This window comes from Globicephala melas, chromosome 12 (assembly GCF_963455315.2).
Source record: "Globicephala melas chromosome 12, mGloMel1.2, whole genome shotgun sequence".
NCBI lineage: Eukaryota > Metazoa > Chordata > Mammalia > Artiodactyla > Delphinidae > Globicephala > Globicephala melas.
In genome coordinates this window covers 26,735,902-26,759,661 of record NC_083325.1, presented here as the reverse complement: position 1 = coordinate 26,759,661, position 23,760 = coordinate 26,735,902, and the positions used below count along the sequence as shown (strand labels likewise).

The window sequence follows — 23,760 nt, the reverse complement described above, 5'->3', positions numbered from 1 at the left end:
GGGTTTCCGTGGACTTGTCTGTAAATAAATTTGGATCATCACAAGTGAGCGGTGAACAGTGACAAGTGACCAGTAACCAGTGACCTTTGTACTGGACACATGCGCCATTCAGCTGCAGCCACTCAGACATCCTCTGGTGTTGTCTCTTCATCCCTCGTATCTGCAGTTGATGTTTCCTTTTCTTCTAGGACCATGTCAGGTAAGAAAAGAAACTTTTTAATTTTTTTCGTTAGATTTATTTTGCCCCTAAATTTACTAGTAGATTCAAAATAGCATGGAATAATGAGGGAAAGTATTGAACTAGAAGTCTGGAGACCTAATTTCAGTTTTGACTTTGGCATTTACTATCTGTGTGACTTTGGACAAATCATTGACTGTCTCACAAAGCCTGATATTTTCCTTATCAGTTACGTTAGAACACTACATTGCTTGATCACTCTGATCCCTTTCTTTTCTAATATTGAGCCTTAAAGGGTACCCTTGTAGAAAATGAAATCAGAGACTTCTCAAGAGTGTTTCAACAGAAACATAGAAAAGACAGGTGACATAGAAAACTAGCAATATATAGCAAGATGTTTCATCTCTAAAGGTCTCCCTCCACTAATATTTCGACTAGTTGTAAAGAGAAAATAGGGAGAGAGGATGGAGAGTACTGGGTTATAGGGAGGCACAGAGTCAAACGTAAGGAAGTTTAGGATTGTTTTCATCAGCACAGGCCAACAGGAAAAAAGAGATAGGAAAAAAAAAAAAGAATGAAGAGGGAAAGCATAGAGGAGCTCTCAAGAAAAATGTAGTTTGCAATGGAATGTTGATGGGAACCAAAGATTTTAAATTAAAGCAGAAAGAGCATAGAGTGAAATCTGCTCAGAGCAGGGCAAAACAAAGTTTATTGTAGCAAATCCTTATTTTAACAGACTAAGAGGAAAGTAAGGACAGAACAGGGTATCACCAGGAAAGGCAGCTTACCAGAAAAGTCATACTCAGTATTTTTTCTTTTATTGCCTCTCTGAATACAGTTGGCACTTGACAGTTTTGAATATAAATATTTTAGAAATATGTCCTGGAAATGATGCTTCCTATAAACAGGAAACCAAAGTGGTTATCTAGGGGTCTGCTTTTCAATGTTTGATTCTTTCTAATTTTTAAACTATGTAGACATTTTACTAATTAAAAATTTTAAATGATATCTTCTAAATTGAATCAGAAGGACTATTTCCCTTGTGTGATATGTAGGTTCTAAGGCAAGGTTGCTTTTCATCTTTACAGTTCTTTCCTTCCTAACACAGAGAGCACATTGATCAACAGCCATCGTTCGTTTTTAGATCTTAGCTACTTACGAAGAAAAAGATAAAGTCAAGCCCCACATGCCTAATTCCACATGAGGGAATTCGCTGGCGGTCCAGTGGTTTGGACTCGGTGCTTTCACTGCCAGGGCCATGTGGCGCGGCAAGAAAAAAAAATTCCACATTTATCTAGAACAATATTGTGGAATCCTTTTGATGTTTTTACATTTGAAAATCTTTTTTAATTGGATTCTAGTGATGATGGTTTTTTTAGGTTTTGGGATGTCATCTTCTTGGATGTTGAAGATGATTATAATCTAAGTTCTAGGATAAATAAAAAAACCATCTTGATACTTTTTAAGCTTCCTTTCTGCTTATTGTATATTTCTATTCTTTGAAATATATATTTCTACCAGGCTTAATACCTGTTATTGCTGGGTAAAAATATGAATGAGAACAATGATGAAATTCTTTTACACGTATTATTTTGCTGTCTGCTTTGTACCAGTTTTCATTGAAATACTTGTCTGCATATATTGTGGCCCCCTATACATTCACGTTGATTGAATTTTGTTGCTTGTTATGCATTTTTACTGATATATCTTCTGTGTCTGTATGTATTGGCTAAAAATCCATTCAAAATCACATTCTACCGCGTTTTTTGGTTAATAGTATTCACTAAAATAGAGTGGGCAAAATTCACTTTCATAATATTGCATGTATGGTACAGAATGTCATTTGTTAGTAAACTCATTATGCTTTGATACTTGCCACATACCCAAGTTTTCATTAATATCTATGTATTTCTTTTTCATTATGTAATATGTTTTTCATGATTTTTCTTTCTAGAACTTATTGTATCTTCCTCCATATAAATCATACGCTATATATCAGCTTATTCATGTATTAATTATTACTGCTATTATTATTGGTGGTGCTGTTATAACCACTTTATAGATGAGTAATCTGAAGTAAGCAGATAACTTTTTTGTTTCCAAAAGCACTTAAGAAATTCACTTTCAGGTAATCATTTTGAGGTAGGATGAGAAACCAGGCTTTAAGAGGGTAAAAATGACTCTTTAAATTTACCAGTTGGACTGAGCTATATGTGAACTCTAGGTAATAGCATGGGAACTCCACAAGCAAAGTGAGACACTGAAGATGACAATGATAATAGCTGTACTATTTTCTAACGGACAAAAAAAATGCCTATATTATAAGTTCTACTTCTCCCGCTTTCTGGCAGTATCATGCTCAGAGTAGCGTCCTGGCAAGCAAGTCAGGATACTTAGGCTCTGAAACCTGGTAAGGATACTAACATAATGAGAGAAGTTGAACAAGTCAACCTGACCTCTCTGAGTCTCAGTTTCCTTCTTCATGAAATGAGACTGTGAAAATAGAAGTTCTCTAAGACCTCCTAGTTCTAAAATGCTCCCAGTCTACGAAACAGCATAGAAGTCCATACTAGTTCAGGCTGAAAGGAAAGATAGGGCAGGAAGAAGGTTGCTTCCAGCCTAGAGAATAATGTCTGAGCCATACCACTTGGGTCTTCTGTGCCCAACATGGGAGCACAGGCAGCTAATACAGAAGAGTGTAAAACTGCTCAGTCCTTGCCACCATCATAACGGTCTGATTTTTGGTTTCTCAGTAAGTATTGACACTAGAGGTATCCGGATAGCAAGAAACTTAAGATAATGCTGTTCCTCAAACATAGTGAGAATTTATCAATCTCCCTGATGTTTTCATTACCCTCTTGTTCTTACAAAAAATTTCCAAAATCCATCTCTACTTGGAACTCTGAATTCTCTGCAGCACTCTCTTCCTGGGGTGAGCAATGCAACTTCCCTAACAGGAAGTGTCTGCAACTTCTCCAGAGTCTCTGCTCCTGCCGTCAGTTTGGCATCAACTATGGCTACCTCCTTCCAGACACTCATGGGTAGTGCCTACCTTCACCAACATTCTAGCACAACTATGTTATCTGGAGTTACTGACCAGAGCCAGACCTCCACTTCAGCTGCTTCCTATCCGGGTGTTCTTGACTGGGACATCACAGGAAGCACTGAAAAGAATTCTCCTTCACTCGGAGACTTTACTCTGGCAGTCACTGACCAGCACACAGCTGCTTCTTCCATGTTTACGGCAGCCCAGTATGATAAAACTGCAGACACCAATAACATGGTCCCTCTATATCCATCACTTTCTGCCAGGCTTGCTCAGGGAACACCATCTCAGATTCCAAACTAGGGACACAGCCTGTCACTTCCCTACCAGGAAGGAAGCCAGGTATATTACTATAACCAAGGCACATTGGGGTCTTTACTGAATGGAGAACTTGGCTCCTGCCTGCAATCCTATGGCTCTGTGTCATACACAGGAAGTAGGGCCTCTGTGCAACCAAAAGTGGTTATGGTACTAAAGGAGATTCAGCCCACAAATATCCAACCACCAGCTTCCACCTCTTGGAATCTACTACCCTGTGTCTGCTCAAGCCATCACAGAAACAAGTTTTCAAGGTGAGTACAAACAGCAAGAAAGTTGAACAATGAGGTCAGCATTCAAAAATGGGGTCAAATCTACAGCTGGGAAGTGGTGTACAGACAGGTAGAATTTAGGTCCTGAGCCTTTAATGACCACTACCTTTGCTCAGGGCTCTCTGGTTTTAGACTCATATAAGAACACCTAGGGCTTCCCTGGTGGTGCAGTGGTTAAGAATCCACCGGCCAATGCAGGGGACACGGGTTCGAGCCCTGGTCTGGGAAGATTCCACAGGCCATGGAGATACTAAGCCCATGTGCCACAACTACTGAGCCTGCATTCTGGAGCCCGTGAGCCACATCTACTGAAGCCCACATGCCTAGAGCCCGTGCTCCGCAGCAAGAGAAGCCACCACAATGAGAAACCCACACACCGCAACCAAGAGTAGCCCCCGCTAGCCGCAACTAGAGAAAGCCCGTGCACAGCAATGAAGACCCAGTGCAGCCAAACAAATACATACATAAAATAAATAAGTTCAAACAATAAACAAATTAAAATAAATTAAACAAACCAAAAAAAAAAAAAAGAACACGTAATGCATGGGGGAAAGTGGGAGGGACACTGTAAAGGTCATCTATGCTACACGTACAAGAACCCCGAGAGCATACTAATAGGTACCACATTTTTCACTGCTGCAGCCAATCATTCCCCCTGTACTACCACACTGTCTCACTCCCTTTCCTGTTCTACTGCTAGAGTCTCTTTGGAAGGTGTTTCAGAACTCTTGTTATGATAGTGACAGTTTAACTGTCCTCACTTCCTTAACTTATACCAGAATTTAAGACCTTGTGGTCCGAGATCCTGTCCAGAGCAAGCAGGCTAAGACTCTGTCTTTGTTTATATATTTCATCATGAAGGGTCTACTGCCTCTCCTAATTCATGGTGTGAAGTGTCCTTAGCCTCTCAGGAAAGTGGGGAGAATTGAAAGGACTCTATATGAGAATGCTAGACTTTGTAAAACATTTCATTTTTTAAAAATAAGACTCATTTTTAATTGATTTATAACAATCTTATGAAATACAAAGAAAGCCAAGAATCAGTGACATGAAATGATCACCAGTAAGAATTACAACAGTCACCCCTTATCTCATAGCATAGGGCACTGTCCATGATCCTTAAGAAGAGTTACTAGAAATGCCTTGCCCGTCTTGCCCCTAAACACCAACACAGCAATCATGTACCTTGAAAGGTACATGATTGCTGTGTTGGTGTTTAGGGGGAGCATCTCACTTACCAGGGACTGACTTCTACCTTGATTCCTTTGTAGGGATGGAGACTTCCCTGGTGATGAAACATTCCCTGGGATTGCAACCTCCAAGCCAGACATCTTGTGTGACACAAACTCAAGAACTCCCCAGGTCCTGCAGGAGCAGAAATATTCAGATACTTGAGAGTAACCCACCACCTGAACTTGGGGACATTTCAGGGACAGCTCCAGTCCAGAGTGCCAGTAGTCTCCTGGCCCTGCCTCCAGCTCCAAGCCAGAGACAAATAGAGAGTGAGCACTTGGAGGATATTAAAACAAAGCTTTCAAAGCCTCTGGATGCCTACAGATCCCAAGAGAAAACCAAGTGCCTCCACTACTCCCTTTAGAAATCCCTGATATTCACCAGCTCCTGGCCTGCACTGATGCATCCCCTTAGCCAAGAGGAGCAGCTGCTTCTGAAAATGCTGATCTGGGAAAGAACAGCCTGAGTCTTGAGGACCCAGGGACACCTGAAAATGGGATGGAATCTAGCAGTGGTTTTGCAGACATTACTACACTGGCGGAGGATATTCACCTTCCCCAGCTCTTTTTTTCTTTGAAAGATCTTGATCAATCCAAAGGTCCCAACGTGATCAAAGCCAAAGACACCAGAGCCATTAAGGTGAATCAGGTGCAGCAAAAGCCAAGTGTCATAAAGGTTCCCTCTGCTCAACCAGGAAGAACAAACATAAAGCCTCTGAGCCTATCAGTGGTGCTCCCAAGGCCAAAATCCAGCCAAAGAATCCAGAGTGCCTGTTAGGGGGAGAAGTGCTTCTATGCCATGCTGCAGTCAGGGACAGCGCTCCTGTGAACACGGCCAAGCATTCCAAAGGCAAACCTCAGAAAGCTGCATCCAGAAAGATCAGCAAAACGAAGAGCCACGGGCAGGAAAGGACCACAAGGACCAGAGGAAGGAAGAAGGCTGATGAGAAAAAGCAGTCAGGGAACAAAGTCAAGGCAGGAGAGAAGCCAACAATTCTCCAGACGAAGCGAAAGGAACACCAAACTGAGCTTATCCAAGAGAGCTTTAAAAAGCCTCGAACCTCCCTAGGCATGTGCAGGCTGGGGTCTGTGAAGGTTTTTCATGCACTGGGGGAGAAGAATGATAAGAAAACTGGGCTCTCTTCCTGTCGGGTCTTGGGAAATTCAAGCAACCCTAAACACCCCCAGCTATCCAGCCATGGAGGTATACCCCACCTGAGGGTAAGAGTCCTGAGAAAACTCAAGTCGAAGCCCAGAAACCAGACAGCAGTGCTGAGAAAGACTGTCCATCTCCATCCCAGTAGGAGCTGCCGCCTCCTGGGAAGGTCAAGTTGATACCTCTGCCGTTTTCTGCCTGGGACAAGCCTCAAGCTCGACCTGCTCCTTGGAGGCCACGGTCTCTGGCCTCACATCGGCCTGCTCTGGCTGACTGTGCCCAGCCTGCTTCTAACTCAGCTCAACCTCCTGCAGTGAGTTCATCCCAGCCAGCTCCTGCCTCTTTGCCAGGTCCTGCCAAACCATCTCAGCCAACTATGACTAACCAACCCAACCGGGTTGAACCGACCATACGCAGCCTAGTGTCCCTCAGTCTGCTGCTCCTAGGCCTGCACCCTATGGAACTTCATCTTGCACTTCTCTCCAGCGGGAGCCTGTTCCCCCTGCTGTGACTAAGCTCCAGTCCCCACCCAAGCTCCAAACCCCATTTCTACTCCAGGACTTCAGCGAGCAACCAATTCCATGGAGGGAACCCAATGTTCCTGAGCCAGTAATGTCAAAGCCCATTGAACACGAGCAGAGGCCAGAGCGGGAGGCCATGAAGAGACGGGCTCAACAAGAACGTATTGCTGCCAAATACTCCTCTTTGGGGAAAGTGCAATTTTTCATTGAGAGGGAAAAAGAAATGGAAATTGCTGACTATTACGGATATGTAAAGTCAGAGCTGCTAGGAGTGTGGGTGCCACCTTGGGGACCAGCTGCTCTTCCATATACAGATAAGACAGGTATAAATTTCTCTATTTATTTTGATATATTTTAAAACAATAAAACTGAATAAATAAATGTAATAGAATTAATAGATGAGTAATAAAGCTTTTGAATCTTGAGATGCTGCTAACTGTGGCGTGTTTTAGCTTTTTGGTTTGTTTGTTTGTTTTTGATGGGGTTGGAATCAAAGTCTGCATGAGAAAGGAAGGACTGAAAGTTGGATGGGAGAATGAAGGAAAGGGGGAAAAAGGGGTAAAAACTGAGGAAAGAGGAAGGAACTTGGCCCAGGGCTAGGAAGGCCAAAAGACATTTATGGATTTATGAAAGGAAGCAGGAGTGAGGATGAAATGGAAGAAGTAAAAAGCAGGGTCAGAGGTCAGGGTTGAAAGAACCAAATTTGAGTAGACTTGAAGATGACGGAAGGTGAGTCTAGGTTTACTAGGAGAAACAGAAAAAGTCTCTTGGGGAGGTTGGCCTTAAGTCTCACAACCACCAGATAGGTATTTAAGAAAACAGGAGGTTCAGGACACATCTCTGAAAGGTTTGAGTTGCCTTATCCAGGTGTGATTATAGTGGGGGAATAGGAAATCTACCAGAGAGGTGGCTAGGGCTCAGAGTTATCCTAGGGGCAGCTGACGACAGGGGCAGAGCCAAGGAACTGCTGCATCACGAGGCCCACTAGTAGGCCCTGGTATGTTAATCATGATGTACTCAACATCTAAGCTCCAGGGCAGCCAATGCACTCTTCAGTTAATCCTGGCAACAAAAGGCAAGGCCAGTATTCCTGTGCCACTTCACTTAGAGAGGTGCAGCAGAGGGCTGAGGTCACATCGTGTGTGCAGGTACAAGGCCTCAATTTGAGGCCCAAATGCCTCCAAAGTCCTCAGTATTTGTAAGTGCCCGCAGGCGGCCAACCTGGCTTTCAGAGGACAGCATCCTGAGGTTACTGGTCGACGAGATCAAACTTCTGGACGGGCCTAAATATTAACTTGCGGGGCTTCTTCCGTTGACCAGGGCGTGTGCCGCCTTCTGTAAACGTCACCATCTACTGAAACGCATGAGAAAATCCGACGGAAGCATCCACTCTCACGGGTGAGAGCGGTGGGGGCACGCACACTGGGCAGCTGCTCCAACAGCCACAGGACCCAGGCGCCCAGTGGTTCACGGGCTCCCTGGGAGGCCTCGTGGGGCAGGTCGAGGGAGTGAGGATGGGAGAGAGCGGCAGGGGTGGGCGTCAAAAGGAATGCAGTGGGGAGAAGGGAGGGATGGAGACAGTGGATAGTGTATAGTGACCATGGGAAAACTGGCAATTTTCATTTTCAACATTAATTTTTTGAGATGTCATTCACATGCCATAACACTCACCGTCTGAAACTGCAAATTCAGCGTCATTTCATACATTCACAAGCCTATGCAACCATCACCGTCATCTAACCCATCACGTTTTCATCACCCCACAAAGAAGCCCCTGTAACCATCAGCAGGCCCTCTTCATCCCCTCCTCCTTCAGTCCCTGCAACCATTAATTTCCTTTCTGTTGCTATGGTTTTGCCTTTTCTGGACATTTCATGACATAATACAAATGGGACCACTGTGTGTGGCTTCTTTCACTTAGCATAATATATTCAAGTTCGTCCATGTCGTAACATGTGTCAGTACTTCATTCCTTTTTATGACTGTATAATATTTCACATATAACCACATTTAAAAATCCATTCATCCATTGATGGGCATTTGGGTTTTTTACACTAATAATCTCCATTTATTGACAGTTTATTCTGTGCCAGGCAGCACCAGGCTAAGTTACTGACCTTATTTCACAGATAAAGAGGCTTGGAGAGTGTGACGAGTTTGCCCAAGATTAAGAGCTAGCAACTGGGGGAACTGGGGTTTGAACTCAGGCGAACTTCAGAGGTAATAAATTCACATGACAGAACATTAGAAAAGGTCCACAAGGGTATTCAACGAAAAGTCACCCTTTTCCCCACGTGCCCCAGCCACACATTTCCCTCCTCAGAGACATCAGCTTTTGCCATGCTGTGGATCCTTCCAGAGAACTATTTATACCTCAACGTGTATGTATCACAATTTATTGACTAATCTGTCCCACTGATTTGAAATGTCACTTTTATGGTATAATAGATTCTTATACATATTTATGTTACTCTTTTCAGAGCTGTCCTGACTCTTTTTTGCCTATCTTTTATGTTTGCCATTTCTCTAAAATTCTTTTTATCTTCTTTTTGATTAAAAAAATTTTTCCTTTTCTTGTTTGTTTCTCTTAAGACATTATCCATTATGTTCATTCACTCGTATTATTTAATTAATTAATTAATTTATTTATTTATTTTTGGCGGTGTTGGATATTAGTTGCAGCATGTGGGCTCTTCATTGTGGCTCGGGGGCTCTCTAGTTGTGGCGCATGGGCTCCAGAGCACGCGGGCTCAGTGGTTGCGGCATGCGGGCTTAGTTGCCCTGCAGCATGTGGGATCTCAGTTCCCCAACTAGGGATTGAACCTGCATCCCCTGCATTGGAAGGTGGATTCTTAACCACTGGACAACCAGGAACTCCCCACTCTTGTATTATTTTAAATTTAGTCTTCATTTCTGAAATTTTTTTCTTTTATTTTGAATTCTGTCCTGAGTTCTATCATCTTACCTAATTCTGATTTATGCTGTTCTTTCACGGTTTTTTTTATTATGGTAAAATATACATAAAAGAAAATTTATTATTTCAACCATTTTCAAGTATACAATTCAGTGACATTAAATACATTCACAATGCTGTGCGACCATCACCACTATCCAAATTCAAAATAATTATGTCTAAAGATTGAGCAGGACCTCAGAAAGATGGAGGCAGCAGCATAGTTTCTGAATCTCTCCAAACCCTTTCATGGAAGAAGATCAACTAAAACCAAACACCCATAGGTGGCATTTATCAGCATTTACCTTTTCCAGAACTTTTTCACCATCCCAAACAGAGACTCTAGAGCCATTAGACAGTAACTTCCCATTCCCTCCTCGATCCATGTTCTTTCATCTTTTCCATTGTTTTTCCTAACATCTTTTAGCCCACTTTGAAATAATAGGTTACAGTTTTTTTTTTTTGTTTTTGTTTTTTTTTGCGGTACGTGGGCCTCTCACTGCTGTGGCCTCTCCTGTTGTGGAGCACAGGCTCTGGATGCACAGGCTCCGGATGCGCAGGCTCAGCGGCCATGGCTCACGGGCCCAGCCGCTCCGCAGCATGTGGGATCTTCCCGGAACAGGGCATGAACCCATGTCCCCTGCATCAGCAGGCGGACTCTCAACCACTGTCCCACCAGGGAAGCCCTAGGTTACAGTTTTGATCTGTTTTGTGGACCTGTCTTTTCCAACTTGATTTTATTGTCTGAAGAGATGCTATTCTGCTCCTTATTCTCTTTTTTCTTACACTACCTCTGTACGGGATTTGATCCCAATCCTTTTTTTTTTATTGATTTTTGGATGAAAAAAGTTTTAAAGCACTTTGAAAAGGAGGTGCGAGGCCATGTGGAAACGTGTTCCTCATGGCTGTTTCATCAATGCTTCACTTATACTGTTTTGAAATAACTCTTTTCCAGGAGGCATAAACCAGTGGGCTTTATCATTGGACAGAGTGCAGGGAAACGACCCCACAAAAGCTGATCACCTTAGCAAAAATGATTTAGTTATGATTTCACCCAGGATTGGTCACAACCAGCCTGGGAAACTCAATGAACCAGAGACAAGGTATAATGTCATCTTTCCTTGTCTCTACCTCAGCTCTCAAGGATTGGTCACCTACATGTTATTCATAATTATTAGTTGGTTTCTGTTCATAATTACTATCAGAAGACACAGCACTTATGGGCCTAATTACACTGCCCAGCTACGCACCATTCTTCTTCATTTTGGCTTTCTGTCCACCAGCAGGAACCTGATTTATTTTTGTTCTCCCTTCACCACAGCCCAGTAATTTTTGTGAATGACTCTCAGTCTCACCAGAATCTGTATCTCTCACTCTGCCCCAACATCCCACCCCATCATTCGCTCCCTGAAGTGTACTCTAGAAATTTAGGTAAACTGGATATTTTAACACGGTTCACCATCTCTTATGAAACCAGAAGAAGAGCAGCTCTCTTATGGAACAACGGAGAACTTGTAAGGATAAAACACCAATCTGCAGGAGAAAGGGAAGAAAAGAATGATGGAAATAGTTTCCTGAAAACTGTTTTTACATTATGTTTTGTTTGTTCCTGGTAAATAAATTGAAATCTTCTAAACATTAAAAAAAATCTAAACCACTAAATTCAATAATACAGGAATATAACTTTTTAAAAAAAATTTCTTTGGCTGCGCAGCATGTGGGATCTCAGCTCCCCAACTAGGGATTCAACCCCTGTCTGCTGCATTGGAAGCACCAAATCTTAACCTCTGGACCATCAGGGAAGTCCCAGGAATATAACTTAAAGGAGAAGTTATAAACCCCTTGGTTATATGAACTGGAGATTTTTAGTAAGAAGTCATGTATTTTAAATGACTTGGAGCTTTAAAGAAAGGAAGGAAGGAAGGAAAGAAGGAAGAAAAAAGAAAAAGGGAGTTCCTTAGTGGGCAGTGGATAAGACTCCAAGCTCCCAATGCAGGGGGTCCCGGGTTCGATCCCTGGTCAGGGGCCTAGATCTCACATGAATGCTGCAACTAAGAGTTCGCGTGCCACAACTCAGGAGCTGCAACTAAGGAGCCTGCCTGCTGCAACTAAGACCCAGCACAACCAAATAAATTAATTAATTAAAAATATATATATTAAAAAAATAAAAAGGAGGTGTGATTGAGAATTGCTTTTCTAACTTCACAGAATTTCTGTTTGTCTGTTTTTTTAATGTAGTATTCAAAAACACAGTGGCTTACTTTCGGAGGTTTCCTGGCTCTGCTGCCCTCCCTGACTTTTACCAAGACATTTCCCTTTGTGCCTGTTTTTCCTCCCAAAAGTTTCTCTTCTGTGTGGGTCACATCCTGGAAAGGAGCTCTGGCTGCTCAGTTTGATGATGTAGAAGGGCTAGACTACTCCATCCCTTTAGACTATTCTGGGCCCCTTGTCCTTACTCACGTTAGAGTTTGGTAAAATCTCTCCCAGTCAGCTGCTGTTCTCATATTGGCCCACAGTGCTTTCCAATGAATACCTGCTGGCATTTTGAAGGACTCCTGTCTTCATGTCCATCAGATGCTTGCTCCTGTCTGACACTTCCTTTGGTGCAGATGCTGGGACCAGGCAGGTCTCTGTGGGTGGTGGTCTGACACACCCTCTTGTTTTGGGGTTTCTAGTTTCTCGATAAGTGTTACCCATGGGCACTTGGTTTTGGTTGATCTAGTTCCATGAGAAGGTTTGGTGAGATTCAGATGATGTGCAACTGCCTCCATCTTTCTGAAATTCTGCTCCATCATTTGCCATAATTACTTGAAATGTGAGCTCCTATAATTTTCAGTTTCCCGAAGCAGAGCCCCATTTACACTACCCTCGTTAGGACTCTGGGTCAGAAGAGGCTTTCTGAGTCTCCTCTGTCTGATGTCTCATGTGTGTATTTGCTCAGTCCATGTTTTGAATAGGAAGTTAAAACACAACAATCTAAAGGGCTCATGGGTTGGGGGACATTTGGCCACCATGAGAGGTGGAGTAAGCCTGTGGGCAGGGGGAGAGTCTGAAGGCAGGTCCTGGTCAGGAATGTGTATCTTTTCCTTCCCTCTTTTCCTTCTCTTTGATTGACTTTCCTAAGCATGTACAAAATGGAATCTCCAATCTGCCCTCCTCCCCAGCAAAAGACCTGGTCCATGCCCAGTTTTCTTCATCTCAGTTCATGGTAATATCATTTTTTCGGTTGCTCAGGCCAGAGACCTTCAAAATCACTTGACTCCTCTTCTTCCCTGCCAACGATGCATCAGCAAACTCTGACTGCCTTACCTTTGAATTGTATCTAGAACTTGTGCACTTCTAACCACTTTCCTCCATTTCCACATTAGTCCAAGCCCCCATCATTTCCTGCCCAGATTACTAGGATAGCCTCCCAACTCAGAAGCTTCCCAAACTTTCTAGATTTACAGAGCCTTTGGTGTCTCACCTCTAGGCTAAAAGCAATACTTAACAGTCCCATTTATTAACTAGTTGGGTGCCAATAATTAATAAGCATTTATGTTTGCAGTAGGCTGGATAACGACCACACAAAGAGATCAGATCCTAATTCCTCAAACCTATAAATATTACTACCTTATTTAGAAGAAGGATCTTTGCATATGTGATCAAATTAAGGATCTTGAGATGGGGAGGTTATCCTGGATTATCAGGGTGAGCCCTAAATGTAATCATATGCGTCTTACAAAATGGAGGCAGAAAGAGATTTGATAGAGACAGAAGAGGGAAAGGCAAAGTGACCATGGAAGCAAAGACTGGAGTGTTGCAGCCACCAGCCAAGCAATGCCAGCAACCACCAGAGGCTGGCAGAAGCAAGGAACGAAAACTCCCTCAAGAGACTCTGAAGGGAGTGTAAATCCTACTGACACCTTAATTTTGTCCCAGTGGTATTGATTTCAGACTTCTGGCCTCCAGAACTGTGAAAAAATAAATTTCTGCTTTTTTTTTATTCTATATATTTTAATGAATTTAGTCACAGAAATTACTCAGTTGCTGACAATTGTTACAAATGCACCTAAAGCCCCTTTATTTATAGCAATTTAACTAGGACAAAACATAAGTAGAAATACATCAGGAAAGTATCATTTCACATTGTTTGACTGAATACACAGCACTTTGAAAATTGAAGAGTATGGCTCTGTTCAATGTCACCTTAAACGTGTGTGAACAAATACCTTATAGTATATCTGTAATTTATTATTTTCACTTATGTTCCACACTTGTACCTTATTAGATTTCTGTCACCCTCAAAGAATGCAACAGAATATTAGGAAGAGGCAGTTCCAAACTCATAATAAATTTTTTAAAAGAAATTGAAATGGTCCCTTGCTTAATTTATACTATGAAATACAAGTGAATTTTCAAAGGCAGTGGAAAACTTAATGCAGGAAAAATATGAAGAATACTCCAAGTTTTGACTTTGAAAATGTTTAGGTAATGTAAAATATAAAATGATTCACAAACAATACCTTAACTTTATTGTACCATACATCATGTAGTGCATGCTGTATTTATCAAAGCATATTTAATTTTGAACTGAAGCTTAGCATTTCATTATTTTTCTGTACTGTACAGTGAATAATACTGATAAACTTCTGCTTTTTAAAGCCACCAGTTGTGGTGACTTGTTAGAGCAGCCACAGGAAAAATGCCCCATTTGCACAATGATACAATGCTCCAACAACTAGGTAGACGTTTGAAAAATAATACATGTGAATTAAAAGGAAAATATTTTTATTTCACTCTGAAATAACCACAATTACTTGCTAATGGAATGTGGGGGACTGTTGGGCACTGTACAACATCTCAAACCTTAGAATTAAATTGGGTGCTGCCAGACTCATTTCCTGCTCCACACTGATCTTCAATTAGTACTTGACTTTTGTTACAACTACTGCCCAAAATCCCAGGTTCACAATCATATGACAGCATTGAAAGGAATATAGCACAACTAATGCTGAAACTGTGAACTACCTACCAGCTAGAAGCTCACGTGGTATCTAACAGATGTCAAATATTGCTGTGAATCCTTCAAAAATTTTAAATATCCTGCTATAGGCTGGTGAATTTATGTGGTGTCCTGGGGGGCGCCCCAGTGTACCTTGTGAACCACAGTCCTGACTGGCGTTCCTATTCCCACCCTTGCCTGCCTAAAATTTGTCAACACAGCCACTGTAATGATCCTTTCAAAACATTAGTCAGATCCTGTCCTTCTTCTGCTTGAACCCTCCCACGGCTTCTCATTTTTCTCAGTGTCAAAGCCAAGGTCCCTGCAATGGCCTATGTGGCCCTACCTATATCGGGGGTCAACAAATAAACAGCCAGACAGTAAAAATGTTAGTCTCTGTGAGCCAGATTGTTTTTGTCTCAACTATTCAACTCGGCATTGGTAGCATGAAAGCAGCCATAGAAAATATGTAAATGAATGGGCATGGCTGTGTTCCAATAAAACTTCATTTGCAAAGACAAGTAGTTTGCTGAGCCCTGATGTACATGATCTATTGCTATGTTCCCTGTCACTCATTCCACTCCCATCATGCTCAGCCCTTGCTGGTCCTTAAGTACATCAGAGAGCTCCTGGCTCAGGGCCTTTGTACTTGCTGTTCCCTGCCTGCTGTTACCTCCAAGTCTTTACTCAAATCTTTCCAATGAGGGTTTATCTGACTACACCATCTGAAATTACAACTGTCCCCCTGCACTTCTCCTTTCCTTCAATCTGATTCCTTTTACAGAGCCCACTTCTCCCATGGTATTTAGAATCTTCTAATATACTATGTAATTACTTATTTATCACATAATTGCTTGTAATCCATCATTCCCTCACCCATCGCTAGAATATAAGATCCTTGAGGGCAGGGTTGTGTTTCTTTTTGTCTGCTTTGTTGGCTAATATATGCCCAGTGCCTTGAACAGTGTTTGGCACAAAGTAGGTACTCAATAAATAGTTGTTGATTGAATAAATGAATGAATAAATGAATGTTTTTCAAGGAGTATAAATACAGCAGTATGCAATTCTTTATCTTGCAATCAAAGTTATAGTGGTTGGTCATATGGCAATATTTTTGTAAATAAATATGTAAACCAAATATAAAATGATAAAATCCCTCAACCCAAACTGTACAACTCAAATAGTCCTAAAGTTTCTTTTCTCATTTAACTCTTGTTGAAATTTTCAACCTTGAGAATGGCACTCTTACTTAAAACAAAAGGCTCTCAGCTATCAGGAATAAATCGTATAACTCACAGCTAACTAGCAGGCAACAAAGGAAGAAAATACGTCTAAAATAAAATTGACTGCTTATGCACAAATTTAAGCATTAATTGTAATAATACACACACATTTAAAACCTTTACAAGCATACATTAAAAACTCATTTTCCTGGGACTTCCCTGGTGGTCCACTGGTTAAGAATCTGCCTTCCAAATGAAAACAAAAAAGAATCTGCCTTCCAATGCAGGGGACACAGGCTTGATCCCTGGTCGGGGAACTAAGATCCCACATGCTGCGGGGCAACTAAACCCGTGCCTCAGCTACTGAGCCCACATGCTCTGGAGCCGATGCATCACAATTAGAGAAGCCTGCGCACCACAACGAAGACCAGGGCAGCCAATAAATAAATAAATAAACAAACATTGTGCTTGCATGATACATCTTTAAAAAACAAAACAAAACCTCATTTTCCCAACTAGATATTTTTCTTGGTGACAGGAGACACTATTCTTCAAAACAAACTACAGGTGGAGCCCCAAACCTCAGATTCACCTCAATGTTACTAGTTTTACTGTAGCCTTCTCAAGGAACAACTTCTTCATGAGGTAATTCCAACTCCAACTGAAAAGGAACATAATTTCCATGCATTCATAATATACACATGTGTCATACATATATTTTTGTCCCCATTGCTTTTCACAGTGACCCTTAGAGATTAAACACTCATTTTCAATACAATTTTATTGGCATTGTGACATTAAAAAGTTAGTGTTATGTCCTTTGCTAGGCAAAAAACAGTTGTCTAATATCTCAGGCCAACAATTTTGTGTAGAAAGTAACATAAACAAACTGAAATTTTCAGAAGGAGCTTTCTTTTCCCTGATTTAGAAACCCTGGTAAGTTTAGCCAGGTTTTCAGATCAGCAGTCCCTCTTTGAATGTTGGATTTATGTGGGTGTGATAGAGGGGCTATCTGGCAGGAAAATCCTACTCAAAATCAAAATAGTAGTTCTTTCATAAGATTCAAGATTTTAAGTTAATAAGACAATGAGGCAGAAGATCTTTTTTATTATAGCAACTATTTTTAGAGTTTAAAGAAATTGTGGGTATTCTTCTGGACAGCAGTAGGACAAAGCAATTCAATTACTGGGTAATACAATCAGACTCCAAAGCAAACGGGTTTCTATTTCAGTTTTAAAGCATTTAGTACTTGTTAAGCACACCCATTTATGAAATAGTATGTGTAGATAAATAGAAAAGTACTTGCCAATTTTGCAGAGGTCAAAAGCAAGCAAATTCATTGATATTATATAGTGGTCAAGAACAAATGTATATTGATATAATATTTCTAGACAATCTTAAATATTAAACTTTGTTCTTTAGTCTACTAATATTTTTTAAAATTTATAAAGCTGAATACTATACATTGGAGCAGGGACAAATTCAAAGGTAATATTTAACAAAATTCAGACTAGAAATTGAAACAGCTTTAAATATTAAAACATTTAATGAATATTATGATGACCAAGAACTAATATTGCTAAACTAAAACAAATGTGCACCTGCTTCTTATGTGATGGTAACCCCATGAACAGAATCAGTTAATCCATGAAAACATACAGAGAAATTTCTAGTAACAAGCTGATGAAGTCTTTTCTTAATGAAGATTTGAAAGGCTTTCAGTTTGAAAAGGTAATAGTTGTAGAAGATATGCTTTTCAAATTTACGGGTAAAATTTTGTTGTAACATATGCTAAAAAAAAATTAATGATTTAACCAGTATTCAAAAAAGAACGTGAGGGGCTAAAGTGGTGTGCTAAAGTCTACAAAATGAAATTTACTTTTAGATCCTACTAGTGGAAACCACTAGAATGCTTGCTCCCCAAATACTCTTCCTCTGGAAACCTTGCCACTAACAAGGATGGACCCTAACAGCCAATGAGTCTAATGTGACCTACCTCTCTGGCCACAAAGATTTAAAACAGAACTGGACATTGAGTTTCTGAATGTGGCAATGAACAAAATTAAGGTGAAATCAAGAGCTGAGACTTGAGTAATTTCTAAAAAAATAAGGGAATGGAAATTTAGAGAAAGTAAATTTCCACATAGAGAAGACCCGAGGATATGTATTTAGCAATAAAAATAAAAGTAAAAACACAGCTCATCTCCTGGTTTTCCAATGACTTAGTAGTATATATAGGGCATTGATAGACTGGTGGGATAGTGTTCAACACCCAATCAATTCTGATAAACCTCATACAGTTTTCTCCAGAGAACTGGGACAAGGTAGCTTTTTAGGACTGACATAATCATTTAACATACCTCACAAATGTGAAGGACATGAAGGCATGGGGTAAACATGAAAGTTGCCAGTCTAATTCCAATAAATGTATGATTTATGTAATAGATTTTATCTGATTCCATACTTTCTAAGCTTTTCTAAGGGATGTTGTATTACAACTTGTGTAGCCTTTCACATGGTGGAATGCATCGGTGGTTAGTGCAGACATTTTAGGTTAGCGCAGACGTTTACTGTGTCCGCGCTAACCTAAAAATAAAAGCTGGCTTGGTCGTTGGGTCCTTTAACTATTTGTTTCCCCTTTCTTCCCCGTTGGTTTTGTTTTACCAATGTGGCCGCCGACCCGCTCTCTCCTCATTGGTGGGTTTTTCCGCAGGTGGCAGCTCTAGCCCCGCCCACCAGTCGCCGCCCCTTGCCCTAAGTTCTTGAGAATTAACCGATAGACCAGAGGGAGGGGGCGGGGTGGGCGCCGGATGTGACGTTTCCGGAAGCGCCGAGTGTCGACCGCGGGGACAGGTGGGGAAGGGTACCGGGAGTATGGTGGGGCCGGGCTGCTGAGCGTGGTCGGACTCTGGCGGGGAGCGGCCACCGTGAGTGTGGGGCCTGCAGCCTTCTCCTCCCCGCGACCCCTGCCCGGCCTGCCGCGCGCGAGGCCCCTGACGGCTCTGGTTCCCAGCCGGGCCCAGCGCGTCCCCTCCTACCGCACGCGAAAGACCCGAAAACCTTTGCTGATTTTTGCCGGGTGTTGACAACTTGGGCTTGAGTGCCTTCGAGAAGGGGGCGTCACGCAGTTGTCAGGAGGTCCCTCTCCACTGTATATGCCTCCTTCGCTCGTTCCTGCTACTTCCTTTCGCCTCCTCCTCATCTTTCCCCCTCGGTTCTTTACGCCACCTTCCCCCCTTATTTACGGATACTGCATCTCCTCCCTGGAGTGTTGCTCAGCTTGTAGCTCTGGGCACCACTTCCTGGCCTCGGGAGGGGGTTCCATTCTCTACCAAAAGATCCTCTACCAAGAGGGACTGAAGAGCAACAAGCTTGCTCTGCTTCAGTTAGCTTTGATGGGCTTGGCCCTGAGTTTAGTAATTAGACAACTTGGGGAGGTTTTAGATTTGCTAGTAGCTTTCTGAGCCCCTAAAAAAGCTCCCACAGGAGATGGAATACCTCTACATCCCTGGTAGTCCCCACAACTTTTGTACTATTAGGGTGTTTGAGAAGAAGGTCGGTGGAGGAAGTGTGACCTAGAGATAGAATTGGCCCGGAGAAGACCATCTCTGAGGGAGGGGTTGGAATGGAAAACAAAAGCAGTGGATAGACAAATGAAACTGAAATGTCAGGATTTCTGGGCAGATAAGAATCCCGACTGAAGCAAAAGATCTCTGTTGGGAATGAGTAAGGTTTAAGATTAAAATGAGGCCAGTTGACACAGAACCTTGAATTCCAAAATCTGCTGTAGCTTGTATATTCTGCAGCATGCTGGTTAGGATGTGCTGTAATTCAGTATGTATCCAATTACCAGAATCTTTTTGGAAATGATCGTAGAGTGGTATCTGATTGGAAGTTGGAGTCTGATTCTAACAGCAACAAAAACTGCAATCTGAGACCCAAGGAGGGAAAACTTCCAGGGTTTTTTGTTGGTTTGTTTTTTGCATTTCAAGTTACCTTTGTGTCCTTTTGTTATTCAGAGAGTACTTAGTCTTTGAAGATAGATTTGAATAAATTGTTTTCTAGGTCTAAATTCCTTGCCCTGAAATGGTGAATGATGTTGTAGGTTGACTGGAATAGTGGTTTCATGAGCAGAGTTGGGATAATGAACATTCATTCCCACACCATGTCCTCTAACTAACCGTGTGCTCAAGTCAGTTACCCTCAGGTTAAATGATCAGCTTGAAGTCAGTTATCATCATGAAAGTTCATTGAGTATACTCTGCCAGGTACTGGGGTGGATGGAAGTGGGTAGCTGGGAGGAGAGATAATGGAAAAAATATAAGATACTGGCCCTCTTTTTGTGATGCCAAGGGCAGGGCTACCTAATGACATGGAATGATTAGCATTAAGAGAGAATTGAAACGCTAGTGGCTCATTATAGTTATACTCTTTGTACCACCTAATTACGGTGCAGGGATTATGGGTTTTTGAATCTGCCAATCCTTTCGTCCTTGTGATATGGGCTTCCTTGAGGGTCTCAGGCTTCTTGTGGGAAAGAGACCTTATTTGATATGAGCTACAGCATGTGTATGTTTCTTTTAATTTCTTTGTAAGGTAGAGGTTTGTGGGAAAAACACGGTGTACTAGGCTGTGCTCGGCTAATGGGGGCCTTGGTGTTGATGCCATCTTTTTTTTTTTTTTTTTTTTTTTTTATGTTTCAGAACTTCTTGGTCCTGATGTCTGACCGTGGAGATGTGAGCCTCCCACCCGAAGACCGGGTGAGGGCTCTCTCCCAAATGGGTAGCGCAGTGGAGATAAACGAAGACATTCCACCCCGTCGGTACTTCCGCTCTGGAATGGAGATTATCCGAATGGCATCTATTTACTCTGAGGAAGGCAACATTGAACATGCATTCATCCTCTATAACAAGTATATCACGTAAGACGCCTCCAGTTTCCTTTTTCTTTTCCGGTGACTGATGCCTCACTCATTCTGTCCCTGTGCTCGTTTATTTCAGCTCAGAATTGCTAAAACTAGAGAACTTTACAGCATCATTATCATTAATCATTTTTGCTAGCAGCTCCTACATATTGGCTGTCCTTGACATTCAAAGACATGAGTACTGAAAGTGTTATTTTCATGACTCAGTAATTTCATGAGTAAGAGACCTAGCTCTTTGGCTTGTGCCCACATGGCCCAGCTGTTAGACAAGAGAGTTGGTGTTTAAACTATACATGTTTTGTATTGATGAATGTTTTTCGCTGTCCTCTCTCTATTAAGACAGCCAATCAGAGAATTATTGTTGAAGTTTAACAGAGCTCAAATTCCTCACCTCTGCTTATTTTGTAGCAAATTGAATGACTCAGGAAAAAGTTTTTTTCTTACCCTTTATCATAAGCATAAAAATCATCAAATAAATAGTGATCACCTACAGTTTGTATAGCTCGTCATAAGACCTTTCCCTTGAGTTGCTTAGCCTCTTGCAGCAGAAATTAAAGATTTCAGTTCAGTTAACAGGAACAATTGCTAAAGCCCCAGTGATATTGGAAAAGATGTCTAATTTAGGAAGGGAATAATGTTAAAGGGTCTCATTTATAATTTCTAGTTTTGTTCTTTCATGATACCAGGATCTTAAAATAATAATAATTACAGTGTATTTGTATGGCTCTTAAATAGTTTGTAAAGTATTTCACCTGCATTATTTCACTTGATCTTCACAGTTCTGCGTACATTGAGTAAGGCACATCATCCTCCCATTCTGCATAGGAGGAAACACCCTCCGGATTTAGTGGTAGGCTTTGTTCCACAGTTTGGAGTGACAAAACCTGGATTTTCTTAACTCTTAATTCAGGATTCATTCTACAACATAGGTCCTGTTCTTTTTGTTTTCTTTTTGGTAATGTTTAATAAATTGAAGGTAGTCTTTTGAGATCATAGTCTTGAGCCACACTAATTTTTGGTTATTTTTTATTGTTTTTGAATAGGTAACATGTGTGTGTAGTACAGAATTCAGAAGGCACAAAAGGGTGTATATTTAAAAACTAAATCTCCCTACCACTCCTCTTTTCCCCCAAACCTTTAGCTCCCCTCCCCAGAGACAATCACTCTTATTAGTTTCTTTTTTTTTTTTCTTTTGCGGTACGCGGGCCTCTCACTGTTTTGGCCTCTCCAGTTGCGGAGCACAGGCTCCGGACGCGCAGGCTCAGCGGCCATGGCTCACAGGCCCAGCTGCTCAGCGGCATGTGGGATCTTCCTGGACGGGGGCACGAACCCTTGTCCCCTGCATTGGCAGACGGACTCTCAACCACTGCGCCACCAGGGAAGCCCCTTATTAGTTTCTTATATGTTCTTCCAGAGATGATGTATGCCTATCAATTATATGATATTAAGTTTTTGATCACATGCTACTCTAAAGCAGAGTGTGTCACCTTTGGTGTTAATGACATTTGGGGTTGAATAATTCTTTGTTGTGGGGAGTGTTCTGTGCATTGTAGTGTGTTTAGCAGCATCTTTGGTCTCTCTGCTCGCTAGATGCCAGTAGAACCCTTTACCCCCTAGTTGTGACAACCCAAAATGTCTCCAGATATAAACTAATGCTTTTTAAGAGGCAAAACTGACCCAGTTGAGAACCAGTACTCTAAAGAAGAGTAGGTGTGAGAGTGGATTGCCTAGAATTCATATTGTAAATTTAGAATGGAGAAAAGGGACTGCTATTGTTTTCTTGTTAAGTTTAGAGATAGTGTCTGTTTCCTCAGAGATCTTGCATCCATCCATACCATAATGTCCTGTTATGTGGCCTCAATGTTGATAAAGTTTCGTAGAAGTATAATTATATTTCTGCCTCTCTTTGCTTTCATGGTTTTTCACTCCTAGGCGCAATGGGCACAAAATTTATTTTCCTGAGAAGTTTCTTGCTATTGTCCCACTCTTCATATACTCTGCTGCTGGTAGAATTAGTATTCTTGTATATTTCCACTATTCTTGTAGGTAGTTCTCTCAGAATGAGGGGCACAATTCTTTTGGGAAATCGTAGTTGAGAAAGTTCAGTAGAATCATGGAATCACTCTACCAGGTATTTTCTGAAGGGCCCTCTGGGTCTTGTTGTCCCACATAGAAAGTGCTTTGAGGGTGAGGACCGTATTCATTCAAGAAATATATATTACATATACCTACTATCTACTTGACACTGCAGTAGGTCCTGAATACGTAGTAAGTAAACTGGCCCCTGCCCTTATTCTTCTTATGGGAGAAGACAGTATACAGGTAAGCAAATAAATATACAGTTCACAAAATGCGGAAAATGCTGTGGAAGCAACAGAGAGTGCTGGGACAGGGAATAACCAAGGTTATCTAATTAAATAGAGTAACATCTGTCTGAGAAGGTAAGATTTAAACTGAGACTTGAAGGATGCCATAGAGTTGGTCATTCCAAAAGCATAAAGCAGAGCATTTAAAACGGATACAGCTGTGTATTCAGAAGCTCTCAGGTAGGAAAGACCTTAGTGTGTTCTGAGGATTGAAAGATCATTGTGTTTGGAGTGTAGCAAGTGAAGAGGGAGAATGACTGCAGATGAAGTTGGAGAGGCAGGTGGGGCCAAATCACGCAGAATCTTATAGGCCAGTGAGGAGTTTACATTTTATCTTGAGAGCAATAGAAAGCCATTGAAAAGTTTTAAGTGAGGTTGTGACCTAATCTTACTTATATTTTAAAAATTAAATTTTGGCTGCTATGTGGTAACTGGTGGAGGGAGTGTCAAGAGAGAGGCTGGTAGGTTGAAGGAGCATGGTGGACTGGAAAGGAGCAGACGGATTTGGTATTCTGGAGATAGAGTCCATGGAACTTACTGATAATTTGGGAAAGAAGATGGCATCAAGATTGACCTCAGTTTCTGCC

At 41.6% G+C, this 23,760-nt stretch overlaps 1 protein-coding gene and 1 pseudogene across 2 annotated transcripts in view; both read left to right on the top strand.

The window, feature by feature from the left end:
* Window positions 1–99: 99 nt before the first annotated feature.
* LOC115850795 (uncharacterized protein C2orf78-like) lies at window positions 100–18,969 on the top strand (annotated as a pseudogene).
* Window positions 18,673–23,760, top strand: part of STAMBP (STAM binding protein) — a 34,262-nt gene continuing 29,174 nt past the window's right edge. Inside the window, exons 1-2 of one of the 2 annotated variants that reach the window (XM_030877595.2) lie at window positions 18,673–18,736; window positions 20,587–20,804. In XM_030877595.2, coding sequence (XP_030733455.1) covers window positions 20,602–20,804 — 203 coding nt within the window. In that variant the 5' untranslated portion in view covers window positions 18,673–18,736; window positions 20,587–20,601. Of the gene's footprint in view, window positions 18,811–20,586; window positions 20,805–23,760 lie in introns of both variants that reach the window. The other variant, XM_030877594.2, reaches the window with a different exon arrangement.